A 15,135-nucleotide genomic window follows, 5' to 3' on the forward strand; every position below is an offset into this window, starting at 1 on the left:
CACCCACCTACCAACCAAATATATTACCTATCTAGCAAATGCTTTTCCTGCCTACCTAACAAACGTATACCGTATATACTCGAGTATAAGCTGAGTTTTTCAGCACGATTTTTTGTGCTGAAAACACCCCCCTCGGCTTATACTCGAGTGAACTCTCCGCCCTCAGTGGTCTTCAACCTGCGGACCTCCAGAGGTTTCAGCCATCGGCTGTCCGGGCTTGCTGGGAGTTGTAGTTTTGAAACCTCTGGAGGTCCGCAGGTTGAAGACCACTGCGGCCTTCGACATCATCCTGCCCCTCTCACCCCCTTTAGTTCTGTACTCATCTCCGCTCGGCGCTGGTCTGGTGCTGCAGGACTGTCCGGTGAGGAGGTCGTCCGGTGGGATAGTGGTTCTGGGCTGCCATCTTCATCGGAGGGGCCTCTTCTCCGCGCTTCGGTCCCGGAATAGTCACGTTGCCTTGACGACGACGCAGAGGTACGTTCATTACCAACGTCCCTCTGCGTCATAGTCAAGGCAACGCCTCTATTCCGGGCCCGAAGCGCGGAGAAGAGGCCCCCCGGTGAAGATGGCAGCCCGGAACCACTATCCCACCGGACGACCTCCCCACCGTTCGGTCCTGCAGCACCGGACCAGCGCCGAGCGGAGGTGAGTACAGAACTAAAGGGGGTGAGAGGGGGCTGGATGATGTCGAAGGCCGCAGTGGTCTTCAACCTGCGGACCTCCAGAGGTTTCAAAACTACAACTCCCAGCAAGATGGCTGCCCGGGCTTGCTGGGAGTTGTAGTTTTGAAACATCTGGAGGTCCGCAGGTTGAAGACCACTGTATCAGACATTGACAAGCAGTGATGATGATGACATGTGGTGATGATGACAAGGGGATGATGAAAGGGGGGGTGTGGGATTATGACAAGGGGATGATGAAGGGGGGGTGTGTGGGATGATGACAGGGGGATGATGAAGGGGGGTGTGGGATGATGACAAGAGGATGATGACAAGAGGATGATGACAAGGGGATGATGAAGGGGGGTGGGGATGATGACAAGGGGATGATGACAAGGGGATGATGAAGGGGGTGTGTGGGATGATGACAAGGGGATGATGAAGGGGGGTGGGGATGATGACAAGGGGATGATGAAGGGGGGGTGGGATGATGACAAGGGGATGATGAAGGGGGGGTGTGGGATGATGAAGGGGGGATGATGACAGGCGGTGATGATGAAGGGGGGATGATAAAGGGGGATGATGACAGGGTGATGATGATGAGGGTGTTAATGACGGCGGTCTGGATGATGACAGGGGGGGATGATGTATTTCCCACCCTAGGCTTATACTCGAGCCAATAACTTTTCCTGGGATTTTGTTGTGAAATTAGAGGCCTCGGCTTATATTCGGGTCGGCTTATACTCGAATACGGTAACCTACCTACCTAGCGGCAAACCTTTTACTTGCCTTCCTACCAACTGAACTTACTACCTGCCTAAATAACTTGCAAACTTACTACTTGCCTACCTACTTAGAGAATGTTCTACTTACCTAATTTACTACTTGCAAACGTACTACCTGCTTACCTAGCAAACATATTACCTGGGTGGGGGGGGGGGGGGGGGCAGGCATATTCTTTGCACAGGGGCCCTCTGTTGTCTGTGTCCGCCCCTGGATAATAGATGTCACAGTACAGGGATAATACACACAGTAATGTCACAGTACAGGGATAATACACACAGTAATGTCACAGTACAGGGATAATACACACAGTGATGTCACAGTACAGGGATAATACACAGTGATGTCACAGTACAGGGATAATACACAGTGATGTCACAGTACAGGGATAATACACACAGTAATGTCACAGTACAGGGATAATACACACAGTAACGTCACAGTACAGAGATAATACAAAGTGTTATCACAGTACAGGGATAATACACACCGAGATGTCACAGTACAGTGATAATACACATAGTGATGTCACAGTACAGGGATAACATGTCACAGTACAGAGATAACACACACATTGATGTCACAGTACAGAGATAATGTCCACAGTGATGTCACAGTACAGAGATAATGTGCACAGTGATGTCATAGTACAGGGATAATACACAGCGATGTCACAGTACAGGGATAATACACACAGTAATGTCACAGTACAGGGATAATACACACAGTGATGTCACAGTACAGGGATAATACACACAGTGATGTCACAGTACAGGGATAATACACACAGTGATGTCACAGTACAGGGATAATACACACAGTAATGTCACAGTACAGGGATAATACACACAGTTATGTCACAGTACAGGGATAATACAAAGTGTTATCACAGTACGGGGATAATACACACCGAGATGTCATAGTACAGTAATATTACACAGAGTGATGTCTCAGTACAGAGATAACACACACATTGATGTCACAGTACAGAGATAATGTCCACAGTGATGTCACAGTACAGGGATAATACACAGTGGTGTAACCATACAGCGATAATACAGTGATGTCACAGTACAGGGATAATATACACAGTGATGTCACAGTACAGAGATAATACACAGTGATGGCGCAGTACAGGGATAATACACCGTGATGTCACAGTACAAGGATAATGTGCACAATGATGTTACAGTACAGGGATAATTCAAACATTGATGTCACAGTACAGAGATAATGTGCACAGTGATGTCACAGTACAGGGATAATACACAGTGATGTCACAGTACAGGGATAATACACAGTGATGTCATAGTACAGGGATAATACTAGGGATGTCCCGATACCGATACTAGTATCGATATCGGGGCTGATACTCTGCATTTGCATTGTATCGGGGACTCGTTTAATGGCCCCGATACCATGTTCGATACCTGCGGCTGTGCGGCTGCTGTCCCATTCTCCGCTGTCCCGTTCTCCCGATTGCATCATGGCGTTCCATGGAGGAGCATGTGACATACACGTCACTCCTCCTCTGTGCCCAGCGTAACGCTACGGAGGAAGCAGAGGGACATGTATGTCACATGCTCCTCCATAGGACGCCATGATGCGATCGGGAGAATGGGACAGCGGAGCGGCAACACCCGAGGACAGCCGCAGGTGAGCTGTCTATAAGGGGGGGCCTGCTGTCTACAAGGGGGGGGGGCTGCTGTCTATAAGGGGGGCCTGCTGTCTATAAGGGGGGGGCGGCTATCTATAAGGGGGGGGCTGCTGTCTATAAGGGGGGGCCTGCTGTCTATAAGGGGGGGGCTGCTGTCTATAGGGGGGGCTGGCTGCTGTCTATGAGGGGAGGGGCTGCTGTCTATAAGGGGGGGCCTGCTGTCTATAAGGTGGGGGCTGCTGTCTATAAGGGGGGGGGCCTGCTGTCTATAAGGGGGGGGGGCTGCTTTCTATAAGGGGGGGGGGCTGCTGTCTAAAAGGGGTTGGCCTGCTCCCTACAAGGGGGGACCCTGCTCCCTGTCTACAAGGAGAGGACCCACTGTCTACAAGGGGGGGGGGCTGCTGTCTGTAAGAGGGACAAGAGGGAGCAATGTCTACAAGGGGGGGGGGGCCTGTTGTCTACAAGTGGGACACGGGGGGCGCTGTCTACAGGGGGGACAAGAGGGGTTGCTGTCTACAAGCTGGGGGCCCTGTCTACAAGGGGGGCTGCGGTCTACAGGGGTGGGGCTGCGGTCTACAGGGGGACTGCTACTAATGTCTGCAGCTATCTATTCTACCTACAAGGGGATACTACCTACTATTAAAGGCAACCTTACAGCAGAGTCACCTGCACTAACTTGAATTTATAGGTAGGTAGTGCAGTGATGTCACAGTACAGAGATAATACACAGTGATGGCGCAGTACAGGGATAATACACCGTGATGTCACAGTACAAGGATAATGTGCACAATGATGTTACAGTACAGGGATAATTCAAACATTGATGTCACAGTACAGAGATAATGTGCACAGTGATGTCACATTACAGGGATAATACACAGTGATGTCACAGTACAGGGATAATACACAGTGATGTCATAGTACAGGGATAATACTAGGGATGTCCTGATACCGATACTAGTATCGATATCGGGGCTGATACTCGGCATTTGCATGGTATCGGGGACTCGTTTAATGGCCCCGATACCATGTCCGATACCTGCGGCTATGCGGCTGCTGTCCCGTTCTCCGCTGTCCCGTTCTCCCGATTGCATCATGGCGTTCCATGGAGGAGCATGTGACATACACGTCACTCCTCCCCTGTGCCCAGCGGCTGTCCTCGGGTGTTGACGCTCCGCTGTCCCATTCTCCCGATCGCATCATGGCGTCCTATGGAGGAGCATGTGACATACATGTCCCTCTGCTTCCTCCGTAGCGTTACGCTGGGCACAGGGGAGGAGTGACGTGTATGTCACATGCTCCTCCATAGGACGCCATGATGCGATCGGGAGAATGGGACAGCGGAGCGTCAACACCCGAGGACAGCCGCAGGTGAGCTGTCTATAAGGGGGGGGCCTGCTGTCTACAAGGGGGGGGGCTGCTGTCTATAAGGGGGGCCTGCTGTCTATAAGGGGGGCCTGCTGTCTATAAGGGGGGGCTGCTGTCTATAAGGGGGGGGGGCTGCTGTCTATAAGGGGGGGGGGCTGCTGTCTATAAGGGGGGGGGCTGCTGTCTATAGGGGGGGCTGGCTGCTGTCTATGAGGAGAGGGGCTGCTGTCTATAAGGGGGGGGGGGCGCTGTCTAAAAGGGGCTGGCCTGCTCCCTACAAGGGGGGACCCTGCTCCCTGTCTACAAGGAGAGGACCCACTGTCTACAAGGGGGGGGGGGCTGCTGTCTGTAAGAGGGACAAGAGGGAGCAATGTCTACAAGGGGGGGCCTGTTGTCTACAAGTGGGACACGGGGGGCGCTGTCTACAGGGGGGACAAGAGGGGTTGCTGTCTACAAGCTGGGGGCCCTGTCTACAAGGGGGGCTGTGGTCTACAGGGGTGGGGCTGCGGTCTACAGGGGGACTGCTACTAATGTCTGCAGCTATCTATTCTACCTACAAGGGGATACTACCTACTATTAAAAGCAACCTTACAGCAGAGTCACCTGCACTAACTTGAATTTATAGGTAGGTAGTGCAGTTGACCTGGTTCCTATTGCTGCTCACCATGTGAACGTCAACGCAATCGCTCTGGAGACATCGTTCTCGCCGCCAGTAAAAATTCCCTGTTCTGCCCAATGGAGAAGAGAGAGATCTTGGCTCATACTACAGCAGCCGCCTCCATTGCTCACAACAAGGAACCCACATATCAGCACGGTAAGCAGTGCCAGAGACCGGGTCACTGTGGTGTCAGATTCCCTTTAAAATAAAAGTACTCGTACTTGGTTTCGGCGAGTACTAGAATTATAGTATTGGTACTCGTACTCGGTCTTAAAAAAAAAATGGTATCGGGACATCCCTAGGTAATACACACAGTGATGTCACAGTACAGGGATAATACACACAGTCTTGATACTGGAGCAATGGAAGAGACGAGCGCCACCACGAACACTCTAGTGAACCTTAGTTGTCACTCAAGCAGAGACACATGCACTTGGCTGTTCCTCCTAAAGCAGACTGGGTCCGCGGTGCACGTCCAAGCCAGGGTAAGTGCTTGAAAAATGGAGAAACAAGATGGGACGGCACTCACGGTTTCAAGCAGGGATTCTTTATTTGAGGTGCAGATACAACGGGACAGCAACACGCCGGAGCGTTCCACAGAATAAAGCAACACGGTGTTTCGCTGGTGGCTTCTTCCGGCTCTATTCCACACAGTGATGTCACAGTACAGGGATAATACACACAGTGATGTCACAGTACAGGGATAATACACACAGTGATGTCACAGTACAGGGATAATACACACAGTGATGTCACAGTACAGGGATAATACACACAGTGATGTCACAGTACAGGGATAATACACACAGTGATGTCACAGTACAGGGATAATACACAGTGATGTCACAGTACAGGAATAATACACACAGTGATGTCACAGTACAGGGATAATACACACAGTGATGTCACAGTACAGGGATAATACACAGTGATGTCACAGTACAGGGATAATACACACAGTGATGTCACAGTACAGGGATAATACACAGTAATGTCACAGTACAGGGATAATACAAAGTCATGTCACAGTACATGGATAACATGTCACAGTACATGGATAATACACAAAGTGATGTCACAGTACATGAATAATACACACAGTGATGTCACAGTACAGGGATAATACACACAGTCTGGATACTGGAGCAATGGAAGAGACGAGCACCACCACGAACACTCTAGTGAACCTTAGTTGTCACTCAAGCAGAGACACATGCACTTGGCTGTTCCTCCTAAAGCAGACTGGGTCCGCGGTGCACGTCCAAGGCCAGGGTAAGTGCTTGAAAAATGGAGAAACAAGATGGGACGGCACTCACGGTTTCAAGCAGGGATTCTTTATTTGAGGTGCAGATACAACGGGACAGCAACACGCCGGAGCGTTCCACAGAATAAAGCAACACGGTGTTTCACCGGTGGCTTCTTCCGGCTCTATTCCACACAGTGATGTCACAGTACAAGGATAATACACACAGTGATGTCACAGTACAGGGATAATACACACAGTGATGTCACAGCACAGGGATAATACACACAGTGATGTCACAGTACAGGGATAATACACACAGTGATGTCACAGTACAGGGATAATACACACAGTGATGTAACAGTACAGGGATAATACACAGTGATGTCACAGTACAGGGATAATACACACAGTGATGTCACAGTACAGGGATAATACACAGAGATGTCACAGTACAGGAATAATACACACAGTGATGTCACAGTACAGGGATAATACACACAGTGATGTCACAGTACAGGGATAATACACAGTGATGTCACAGTACAGGGATAATACACACAGTGATGTCACAGTACAGGCATATTACACAGTGATGTCACAGTACAGGGATAATACAAAGTGATGTCACAGTACATGGATAACATGTCACAGTACATGGATAATACACAAAGTGATGTCACAGTACAGGGATAATACACAAAGTGATGTCACAGTACAGGGATAATACACACAGTGATGTCACAGTACAGGGATAATACAAACAGTGAAGTGTCCTTTTTTTTTTTTTTTTCTTACTTGAGCCCTGCCCTCCAAAATGTCTGTGCACATCCCTGATACCAGTGGTACGACAACAACAACAGACTGAAGGAGGTGAGTATAGGATGTCTATTATGTGGAGAAAATTATTTGTTTTCCACAGACAACCCCTTTAAATAACCAGATAACCCCTTTAACCCCTTAAGGACCTGGGATATTTGCGTTTTTGCACTTTCTTTTTTTCCTCCTTAACTTTAAAAAAATATAATTCTTTAAATTTTGCACCTAAAAATCCATATGATGGCTTATTTTTTTGTGCCACCAATTCTACTTTGTAATGATATTAGTCATTTTACCCAAAAATCTTTGGCGAAACAGAAAAAAGAATCATTGTGCGACAAAATTGAAGAAAAATGCCATTTTGTAACTGTTGGGGCTTCCGTTTCTACACAGTAAATTCTTTTTGTAAAAATGACAACTTATCTTTATTCTGTAGGTCCATACGATTAACTCCTTGGGGACGAAGGGCGTATGCATATGCCCTCGCGTCCCGTCACTTAAGGATTACGCCCTCGGCATTTCCGATCACTGCCCCTCGCCGGGCGGTAATCGGACCGGGATGACTGCTGATATCTATCAGCAGGCATCCCGTGGCAATGTCTAGGGGGGTCCTGAGACCCCCCCATGTCGGTGATCACAGCAAATCGCAGGTCAATTCAGACCTGCGATTTGCCACGATCCGGGCAAATCGGGCCACTGGTGATCCGATCGCCCGGAAAATAAGACTGATTGGAGCTGTCAGAGCCAGCTCCGACCAGCCTAAAGGATTGGAGCGAGGTGGCAGTGTTTCCACCCCCTCCTATCCCCTGCCATTGGTCGGTAAGGCTGACCACCAATGGCAGGAGGGGGGCGGGGGGTTAGAGTTAATTTCCCCCGCTCTGGCCTCCGATCGGAAGTCGGTACAGAGCGGGGGAACACGGGCGGAGAGGGGGGAACACGGGCGGAGAGGAGGGAGCATGGCCCGGCTTACCCGGACCAGCGGCGGCAGCAGGAAGAGCGGCGGCCGGAAAGTGCGGCGGAGAAGGCTGCAGTGAAGATCGCGAGAAGTGATCTTCACTGTGGCCTTCTAGAAGCTGCAAAACTACAACTCCCAGCATGCCCACACAGCCAAAGGCTGTTTGGACATGCTGTGAGTTGTTGTTTTGCAACATCTGGAGGGTCATAGTTTGGAGACCACTGTGTAGTGGTCTCTAAACTGTGGTCCTCCAGATGTTGCAAAATTACAACTTTCAGCATGCACTGACTTTCTGGGCATGCTGGGAGTTGTAGTTTTGCAACATCTGAAGTGGCGCAGTTTGGAGACCACTATATGGTGGTCTCCAAACTGTAGTCCTCCAGATGTTGCAAAACTACAATTCCCAGCATGCCCAGACAGTCAGGGATGCTGGGCGTGTAGTTCTGCAATATCTGGCCCTTCAGATGTTGCAGAACTACAACTCCCAGCATGCCTGGACAGCCTGGGTATGCTTGGAGTTGTAGTTTTGCAACATCTGGAGGGCTACAGTTTGGAGGCCACTACTTAGCGGTCTCCAAACTGTTCTTCCCCAGTTGTTGCATAACTACAACTCCTAGCATGCCCAGACTGTCCAGGCATGCTGGGAGTTGTAGTTCTGCACCATCTGAATGGCCAGATATTGCAGAACTACATGCCCAGCATCCCTGACTGTCTGGCCGTGCTGGGAATTGTAGTTTTGCAACAGCTGTAGGCACACGGGTTGGAATCACTGAGCTAGAGTCTGTTTCCTAACTCAGTTATTCCAACCTGTGTGCCTCCAGCTGTTGCAAAACTACAACTCCCAGAGTGCACTGAAAGACCGTACATGCTGGGAGTTGTAGTCTTACAACAGCTGGAGGCACATGGGTTGGAATCACTGAGCTAGAGTCAGTTTTCTAACTCAGTGGTCCCACACCAGTGTGCCTACACTACAGGTGTTGTAAAACTACAACTCCCAGCATGTACGGTCTGTCAGTGCAGGGGTGCAGTTTTTATAATGGGGTAATTTATTGGGTATTTATAATATGAAGGCCCTTCAAATCCACTTGAAAACTGAACTGGTCCCTGAAAAATTTCGATTTTGAAAAATTTTGTGAAAAATTGGAAAATTGCTTCTGAACTGTTAACTTTATGATGCAAACATAAAGTAGACATATTGTATTTGTGAATCAATATATAATCAATTTGGAATATCCATTTTCCTTACAAGCAGAGAGCTTAAAAGTTAGAAAAATGCAAAAAATTTTCATCAAATTTTGGAATTTTTCACCAAGAAATGATGCAAGTATCGACAAAAATTTTCCACTAACATAAAGTAGAATATGTCACGAAAAAACAATCTCGGAATCAGAATGAAAAGTAAAAGCATTCCAAAGTTATTAATGTTTAAAGTGACAGTGGTCAGAATTGCAAAAAATGCTCCCATCCTTAGGGTTATAATGGGCTCCGTCCCCAAGGAGTTAAAATACCCTACATATGTAGTTTAGATTATATCGTACTTCTGAAAAAAAATCGTAAAATTTATGTTTAAAATTGTCAACTTCTGATCCCTATAACTTTTTATTTTTCCGTGTAAGGGGCGGTATGAGGGCTTATTTTTTGCACCGTGATCTGAAGTTTTTTGCGGTACCATGTTTGTATTGATCGGACTTATTGATTCATTTTTTCATGATATAAAAAGTGACCAAAAATACGCTATTTCGGATTTTTTTTCCACGCATATGTCATTGACTGTGCGGTTTAATTAATGATATATTTTTATAATTAGGACATTTCCGCATGTTTTTTAAATGGGAAAAAGGGGGTGATTCAAATTTTATTAGGGAAGGGGTTAAACGATCTCTATTAACTTTTTTTTACTTATTTTTTGCAATGTAATAGCTATATATTTTACATTGATCAATGGTTTATCATAGGAAGCCATTGATCGATGATTATGCCGCTTGACTGCTCATTACTGGATCTCAGGCACTGAGCAGTCATTCGGCGATCGGACACCAGGAGGCAGGTAAGGGGACCCTCCTCGTGTCCTACAGCTGTTTGGGACGCTGCAATTTCACCGCTGCGGTCCCGAACAGCCCCCTGAGCTAACTGGCATTAGTTTCGTTTCACATTAGAACGATCAACTTTGAACGATGCATCTAAAGGGTTAATAGCGCTTTATAGGACATGAGCAGACTCAGGACATACAGGTATGCCCTTAACAGGTTAAACGTGAATCAGACACCCTGTTTTGTTTTACTTTTGATGCTTAGACTGTACTCACAAATGTCTTTTAAAATCACTGGAACAGTTGTCCCATCTGGCATGGCCTGTGTTTGGCTTCTTTTGTGTCCCTTTTGTTCCTTTAACTTTTTTCCCATTTGGGAGTGAGTCTTACTTTAACAAAAGCACATACAGTGACCCCTCGACCTACGATGGCCCGACATACGATAATTTCAACATGCGATGGCCTCTCAGAGGCCATCGCATGTTGAAGGCAGCATCAACATACGATGCTTTTGTATGTCGGGGCCATCGCATAAACGGCTATCCGGCAGCGCAGACTGCATCAGCTGCCACCGGATAGCCGTTTACGGTGCCCCGTGAGCTCCGGTGATGGTGACTCACCGGTCCTCGGGGCTCCAGCGCGTCCTCTTCAGGATCCCCTGCATCGTCGGCGCTCTCCATCGACGTCATCACGTCGCTGCACACGTCATCCCGTCATCCAATAGGAGCGGCGTGCGTAGCGACGTGATGGCGGCGACGGAGAGCACGGTTGCTGGGGAAGCAGAGGCCTTGCCGGAGCATTGGGGAAACCTCGGGGACGCGGCGACAGCGATGTACGGCGACATCCGGGGCAGCGTTGACGAGCGGTGACGGTCCGGAGCGGTGGGGACAGGTGAGTACAACTTTCTCTAACAGTGGTCTACAACCTGCGGACCTCCAGATGTTGCAAAACTACAACACCCAGCATGCCCGGACATGCTGGGTGTTGCAGTTTTGCAACATCTGGAGGTCCGCAGGTTGTAGACCACTGTCCTATACAGTGGTCCCTCAACATACGATGGTAATCCGTTCCAAACGGACCATCGTTTGTTGAAACCATCGTATGTTGAGGGATCCATGCTATGTAAAGTATAGGACAGTGGTCTACAACCTGCGGACCTCCAGATGTTGCAAAACTACAACACCCAGCATGCCCGGACATGCTGGGTGTTGCAGTTTTGCAACATCTGGAGGTCCGCAGGTTGTAGACCACTGTCCTATACAGTGGTCCCTCAACATACGATGGTAATCCGTTCCAAACGGACCATCGTTTGTTGAAACCATCGTATGTTGAGGGATCCATGCTATGTAAAGTATAGGTCAGTGGTCTACAACCTGCGGACCTCCAGATGTTGCAAAACTACAACACCTGTACTCACCTGTCCCCGCCGCTCGCTCGTCACCGCTCGTCACCGCTGCCCCGGATGTCGCCGTCCATCACTGTCGCCGCGTCCCCGAGGTTTCCCCAATGCTCCGGCAAGGCCTTCAGCTTCCCCAGCAACCGTGCTCTCCGTCGCCGCCATCACGTCGCTACGCACACCGCTCCTATTGGATGACGGGACAGCGTGCGCAGCGACGTGATGACATTGATGGAGAGCGCCGACGATGCAGGGGATCCTGAAGAGGACGCGCTGGAGCCCCGAGGACAGGTGAGTCACCATCACCGGAGCACACGAGGCACCGTAAACGGCTATCCGGTGGCAGCTGAAGCAGTCTGCGCTGCCGGATAGCCGTTTATGCGATGGCCCCCACATAAAAAAGCATCATATGTTGATGCTGCCTTCAACATGTGATGGCCTCTGAGAGGCCATCGCATGTTGAAATGATCGTATGTCGGGGCCATCGTAGGTCGAGGGGTCACTGTACTTTACATTGCACGGATCCCTCAACATACGATGGTTTCAACAAACGATGGTCCGTTTGGAACGGATTACCATCGTATGTTGAGGGACCACTGTATTCCACTTTATTTCTTCACTTGTGGACTACCTAAAAGCTCTGTGCTGGAAGCTACCTACATTACTGTCAATTGTGTTTAGACAGCAGTTACTGCCAGCAGGGGGCAGCAAAGGGCTGTATGAGTAAAATGCTGAGCTGTGGACACCCAGCAGCAGCAATGCAGAGGGGATGTTTCTCCAGCTGCAGTAGTAACACCTCCTTTTTTCAGCTTTTTTACCTCTTGTTGAGAGCAGAGGAAGGGAGAGACAACCATAGGAAGTGAAGGGATTTCACTGGCTTGGGCTACTGGCAGTGGGGTCTACATACAGGAGCTAATCTATGGATCCAGGACCTCCAGTGGTGTCTGGTAGTCAAGTAGCTGGAGGACTCTACCTGCCTCTCAGTGACAATGAGCAGAAACGATACTCAGAGCTTTTCTCCCTGTGCCAAGTTGAAGGATCCTCACGACTGGCAGCTGACAGCAGCAAGGTGGCAGAGCTGTTCATGGCATCCCATCTACCTGCTGAAACTTTACACCAGGTGAGTCCTAAATCTCATTCATTCATTCATTCATTCAATGGTTACTCACAGATTTAGTTTGTGTTGATAGTTGTTTAGTTGTATTATTTATTTATTTATCATGTATTATTCATTCTAGGGTGGAAATGCAGTATAAAGTATTTACTATGCTTCTATGCTAGTAAACAATGTCAAGCTTGTGCAGGTGACCTTATGGAGTATTTTACAGAGTTACTGGACCAGTTAGGCCTCTTCCTAATGCACAAGTTTTACCAGTCAGCTCAGGTTGTTTTCAGGCTTCTATACTGAACCAACATATCATGGAATATGGATTATTCATAGAGATATTCATGTTTTGGTCAAATAAAGTCCATTTGTGACCACATGGATAAAGTTCATCTTGCTGGAAAAATAGTAGATATTTAAGGGGCCGGTTTCAGTGATGTTCCATAATTTTTAGTAATGACACAAAAAGAAGAGAGTGCCTATAATGTTATTTTGTTGGGCTTTGTTTTAGTACTATTGATTTGCATTAGTGTCCTTAAAGTATCTGCTTCCTTTAAGCCTCGTAAAACTACATTAGTTATTGGAGAATCACCAGCAGTATATCATTGTATACATTCTACGTTTTACAAGGGCTTGGAAACCTGCAAACACATTCATTATATAAAAGGGAAAAAGCTCAATGTGATATTAAATAATTAATACACTAGACAATATGTAGTGAGGTCTAGGTGCATTTTATATTTTCAGACAGCACAGCCTATGGGGGTGGAAACCCTTTATAATATACCACTGTTAAATAAACTCTCCATCCCCACACTACGATAATAAGTAGCATATCTGGACTTTTAAAATATTTTTAACCCTTCAGAGTGGTAAAGGTAAGGTACACTGGCAGTATGCTGGTGGATGATTTACAGTACACTACTATATAAATGGCATATGTAGAGGGGGGCATGGCGTGATGTTGAGGAAGATGGCCGTGTAGGTGCTGAGCTTCTGCTCTCTGAGGCACTATATTAACTTTTCCCCTTGGTGGCCCAGCTCTCTTAGATGGGGATAGCTTCCCGTAGACCCAAGAAGCCTTCCCCTACACTCCGGCGGTCCACCGTGACCCCTGGAGGAATTGCCCGCTATCTACAGCAGTCTCTGCTACCGGCCCCGTGCGGCCCGGCTGCCATTACAGGCTCTGCCTTAGGCCTTCGTTCCATCAGATTGGCTCACCTGCCTGCCAGTCGCAGCTCCGCAACACTGCAGAAGACTTCGGTGAGGATGGGAGACCCATTGCTGCTGGGGATGCCACCTCCGCTGGCGCAGTGCAAGCAGGTCCCGGATTGCATGGCCACCCTGCCGCTGCATGGACCACTGTCTCAGCTCCGCTCCATGGCAAGTGCACCGACCTCCCCAGCCTGCGATCTTCTGAGGAGGAGAACAACACTGTGGAGAGACACTCCTTTACCCTTACTCTCCCTCACACCAGGACGATGGCCGCAATCTTGGGCAGCATTAGTGAGGGTCTCAGTGTCCTCCACTCCAGGTGTTGGGGCTCCTGCTGCTGGCTCCCCAGTGGCCCTTGGTGGATAACCCCGGCCCCCTGCCACATTGGGTGACTGGTCACTTCCACCTGACCCCCCCACGATGGTCCTGCTGGGCTATCTCCTGTCAGCCCCTCTGCACCGGCTCCTCCTAAGCCTCAGAGGGCAATGTCAGTCACTAAGCTGAATGCAGGGCCCCCTCGTTTTTCCCCTCAGGAGGGCCCTCCTGCATCCCCGGGGCCCCAGGGATTCTCCCAGCCTGAGGTGGATGGACCAGCTTGGGATGCCATTTTAGAGGCGGACCTTGAGCCTCCAGGTGCCCCTGCACTGTCCCCTGCACCTGCTGATTGGAGCCAGCTCATTTCTCAAATTCCCACTAAGGCTGCATTCCCACCACGTTTTTGCAATACAGTTCCCGTATAAGGTTTTTGATCAAAAACAGATTCCTCAAAACTGGGCTAAACTGTATCATAACGTGTGTACAAATTTTAATCCGTATACGGTTTGAAAAATGATGTCTGGTTGCATCCATTTTTTAAGAGAATAAAGTTTCACTTGTTTGAAATTCCATGAAAAAACTGTACAAAGTAAAAAACCGTATGGTGCAAGCTGGATGGAACCATACGCACATACGGTTCTGTACAGTTCCCATTGACTCCCATGTTAAAAAAAACTATACGGTTTAATCCGGTTTTTCACCCAGATCAAAAACTGCTGTTTTCAATACGGTTCTGTACGGTTTTCACATTGAAATCATATACAGGAACTGTATTGCAAAAACGTGGTATGAATGCACACTAAGGAGTACCTTCTCCTACTTCCCCCTCTGAGGCTGTGACAATGGAATGGGTCTCTATGACCCGGGGGTTGCATTTGTTTTCCCCTGAAGTCTGGGCCTCCTCATTGACCGGAGGATCACTGGTTAATTATT

At 48.5% G+C, this 15,135-nt stretch overlaps 1 protein-coding gene across 3 annotated transcripts in view; it reads left to right on the forward strand.

Annotated features, from left to right (window-relative positions):
• The window catches only part of REPS2 (RALBP1 associated Eps domain containing 2), a 158,927-nt gene that overhangs the window by 5,017 nt on the left and 138,775 nt on the right, over nt 1-15,135 (forward strand). The window contains exon 2 of one of the 3 annotated variants that reach the window (XM_056556814.1): nt 12,477-12,687. In XM_056556814.1, the coding sequence (XP_056412789.1) occupies nt 12,487-12,687 (201 nt within the window). In that variant the 5' untranslated portion in view covers nt 12,477-12,486. Of the gene's footprint in view, nt 1-12,379; nt 12,688-15,135 lie in introns of those variants that run through there. The other 2 variants (XM_056556815.1, XM_056556813.1) reach the window with 2 other exon arrangements.

The sequence above is a fragment of the Hyla sarda genome, chromosome 2 (assembly GCF_029499605.1).
Source record: "Hyla sarda isolate aHylSar1 chromosome 2, aHylSar1.hap1, whole genome shotgun sequence".
NCBI lineage: Eukaryota > Metazoa > Chordata > Amphibia > Anura > Hylidae > Hyla > Hyla sarda.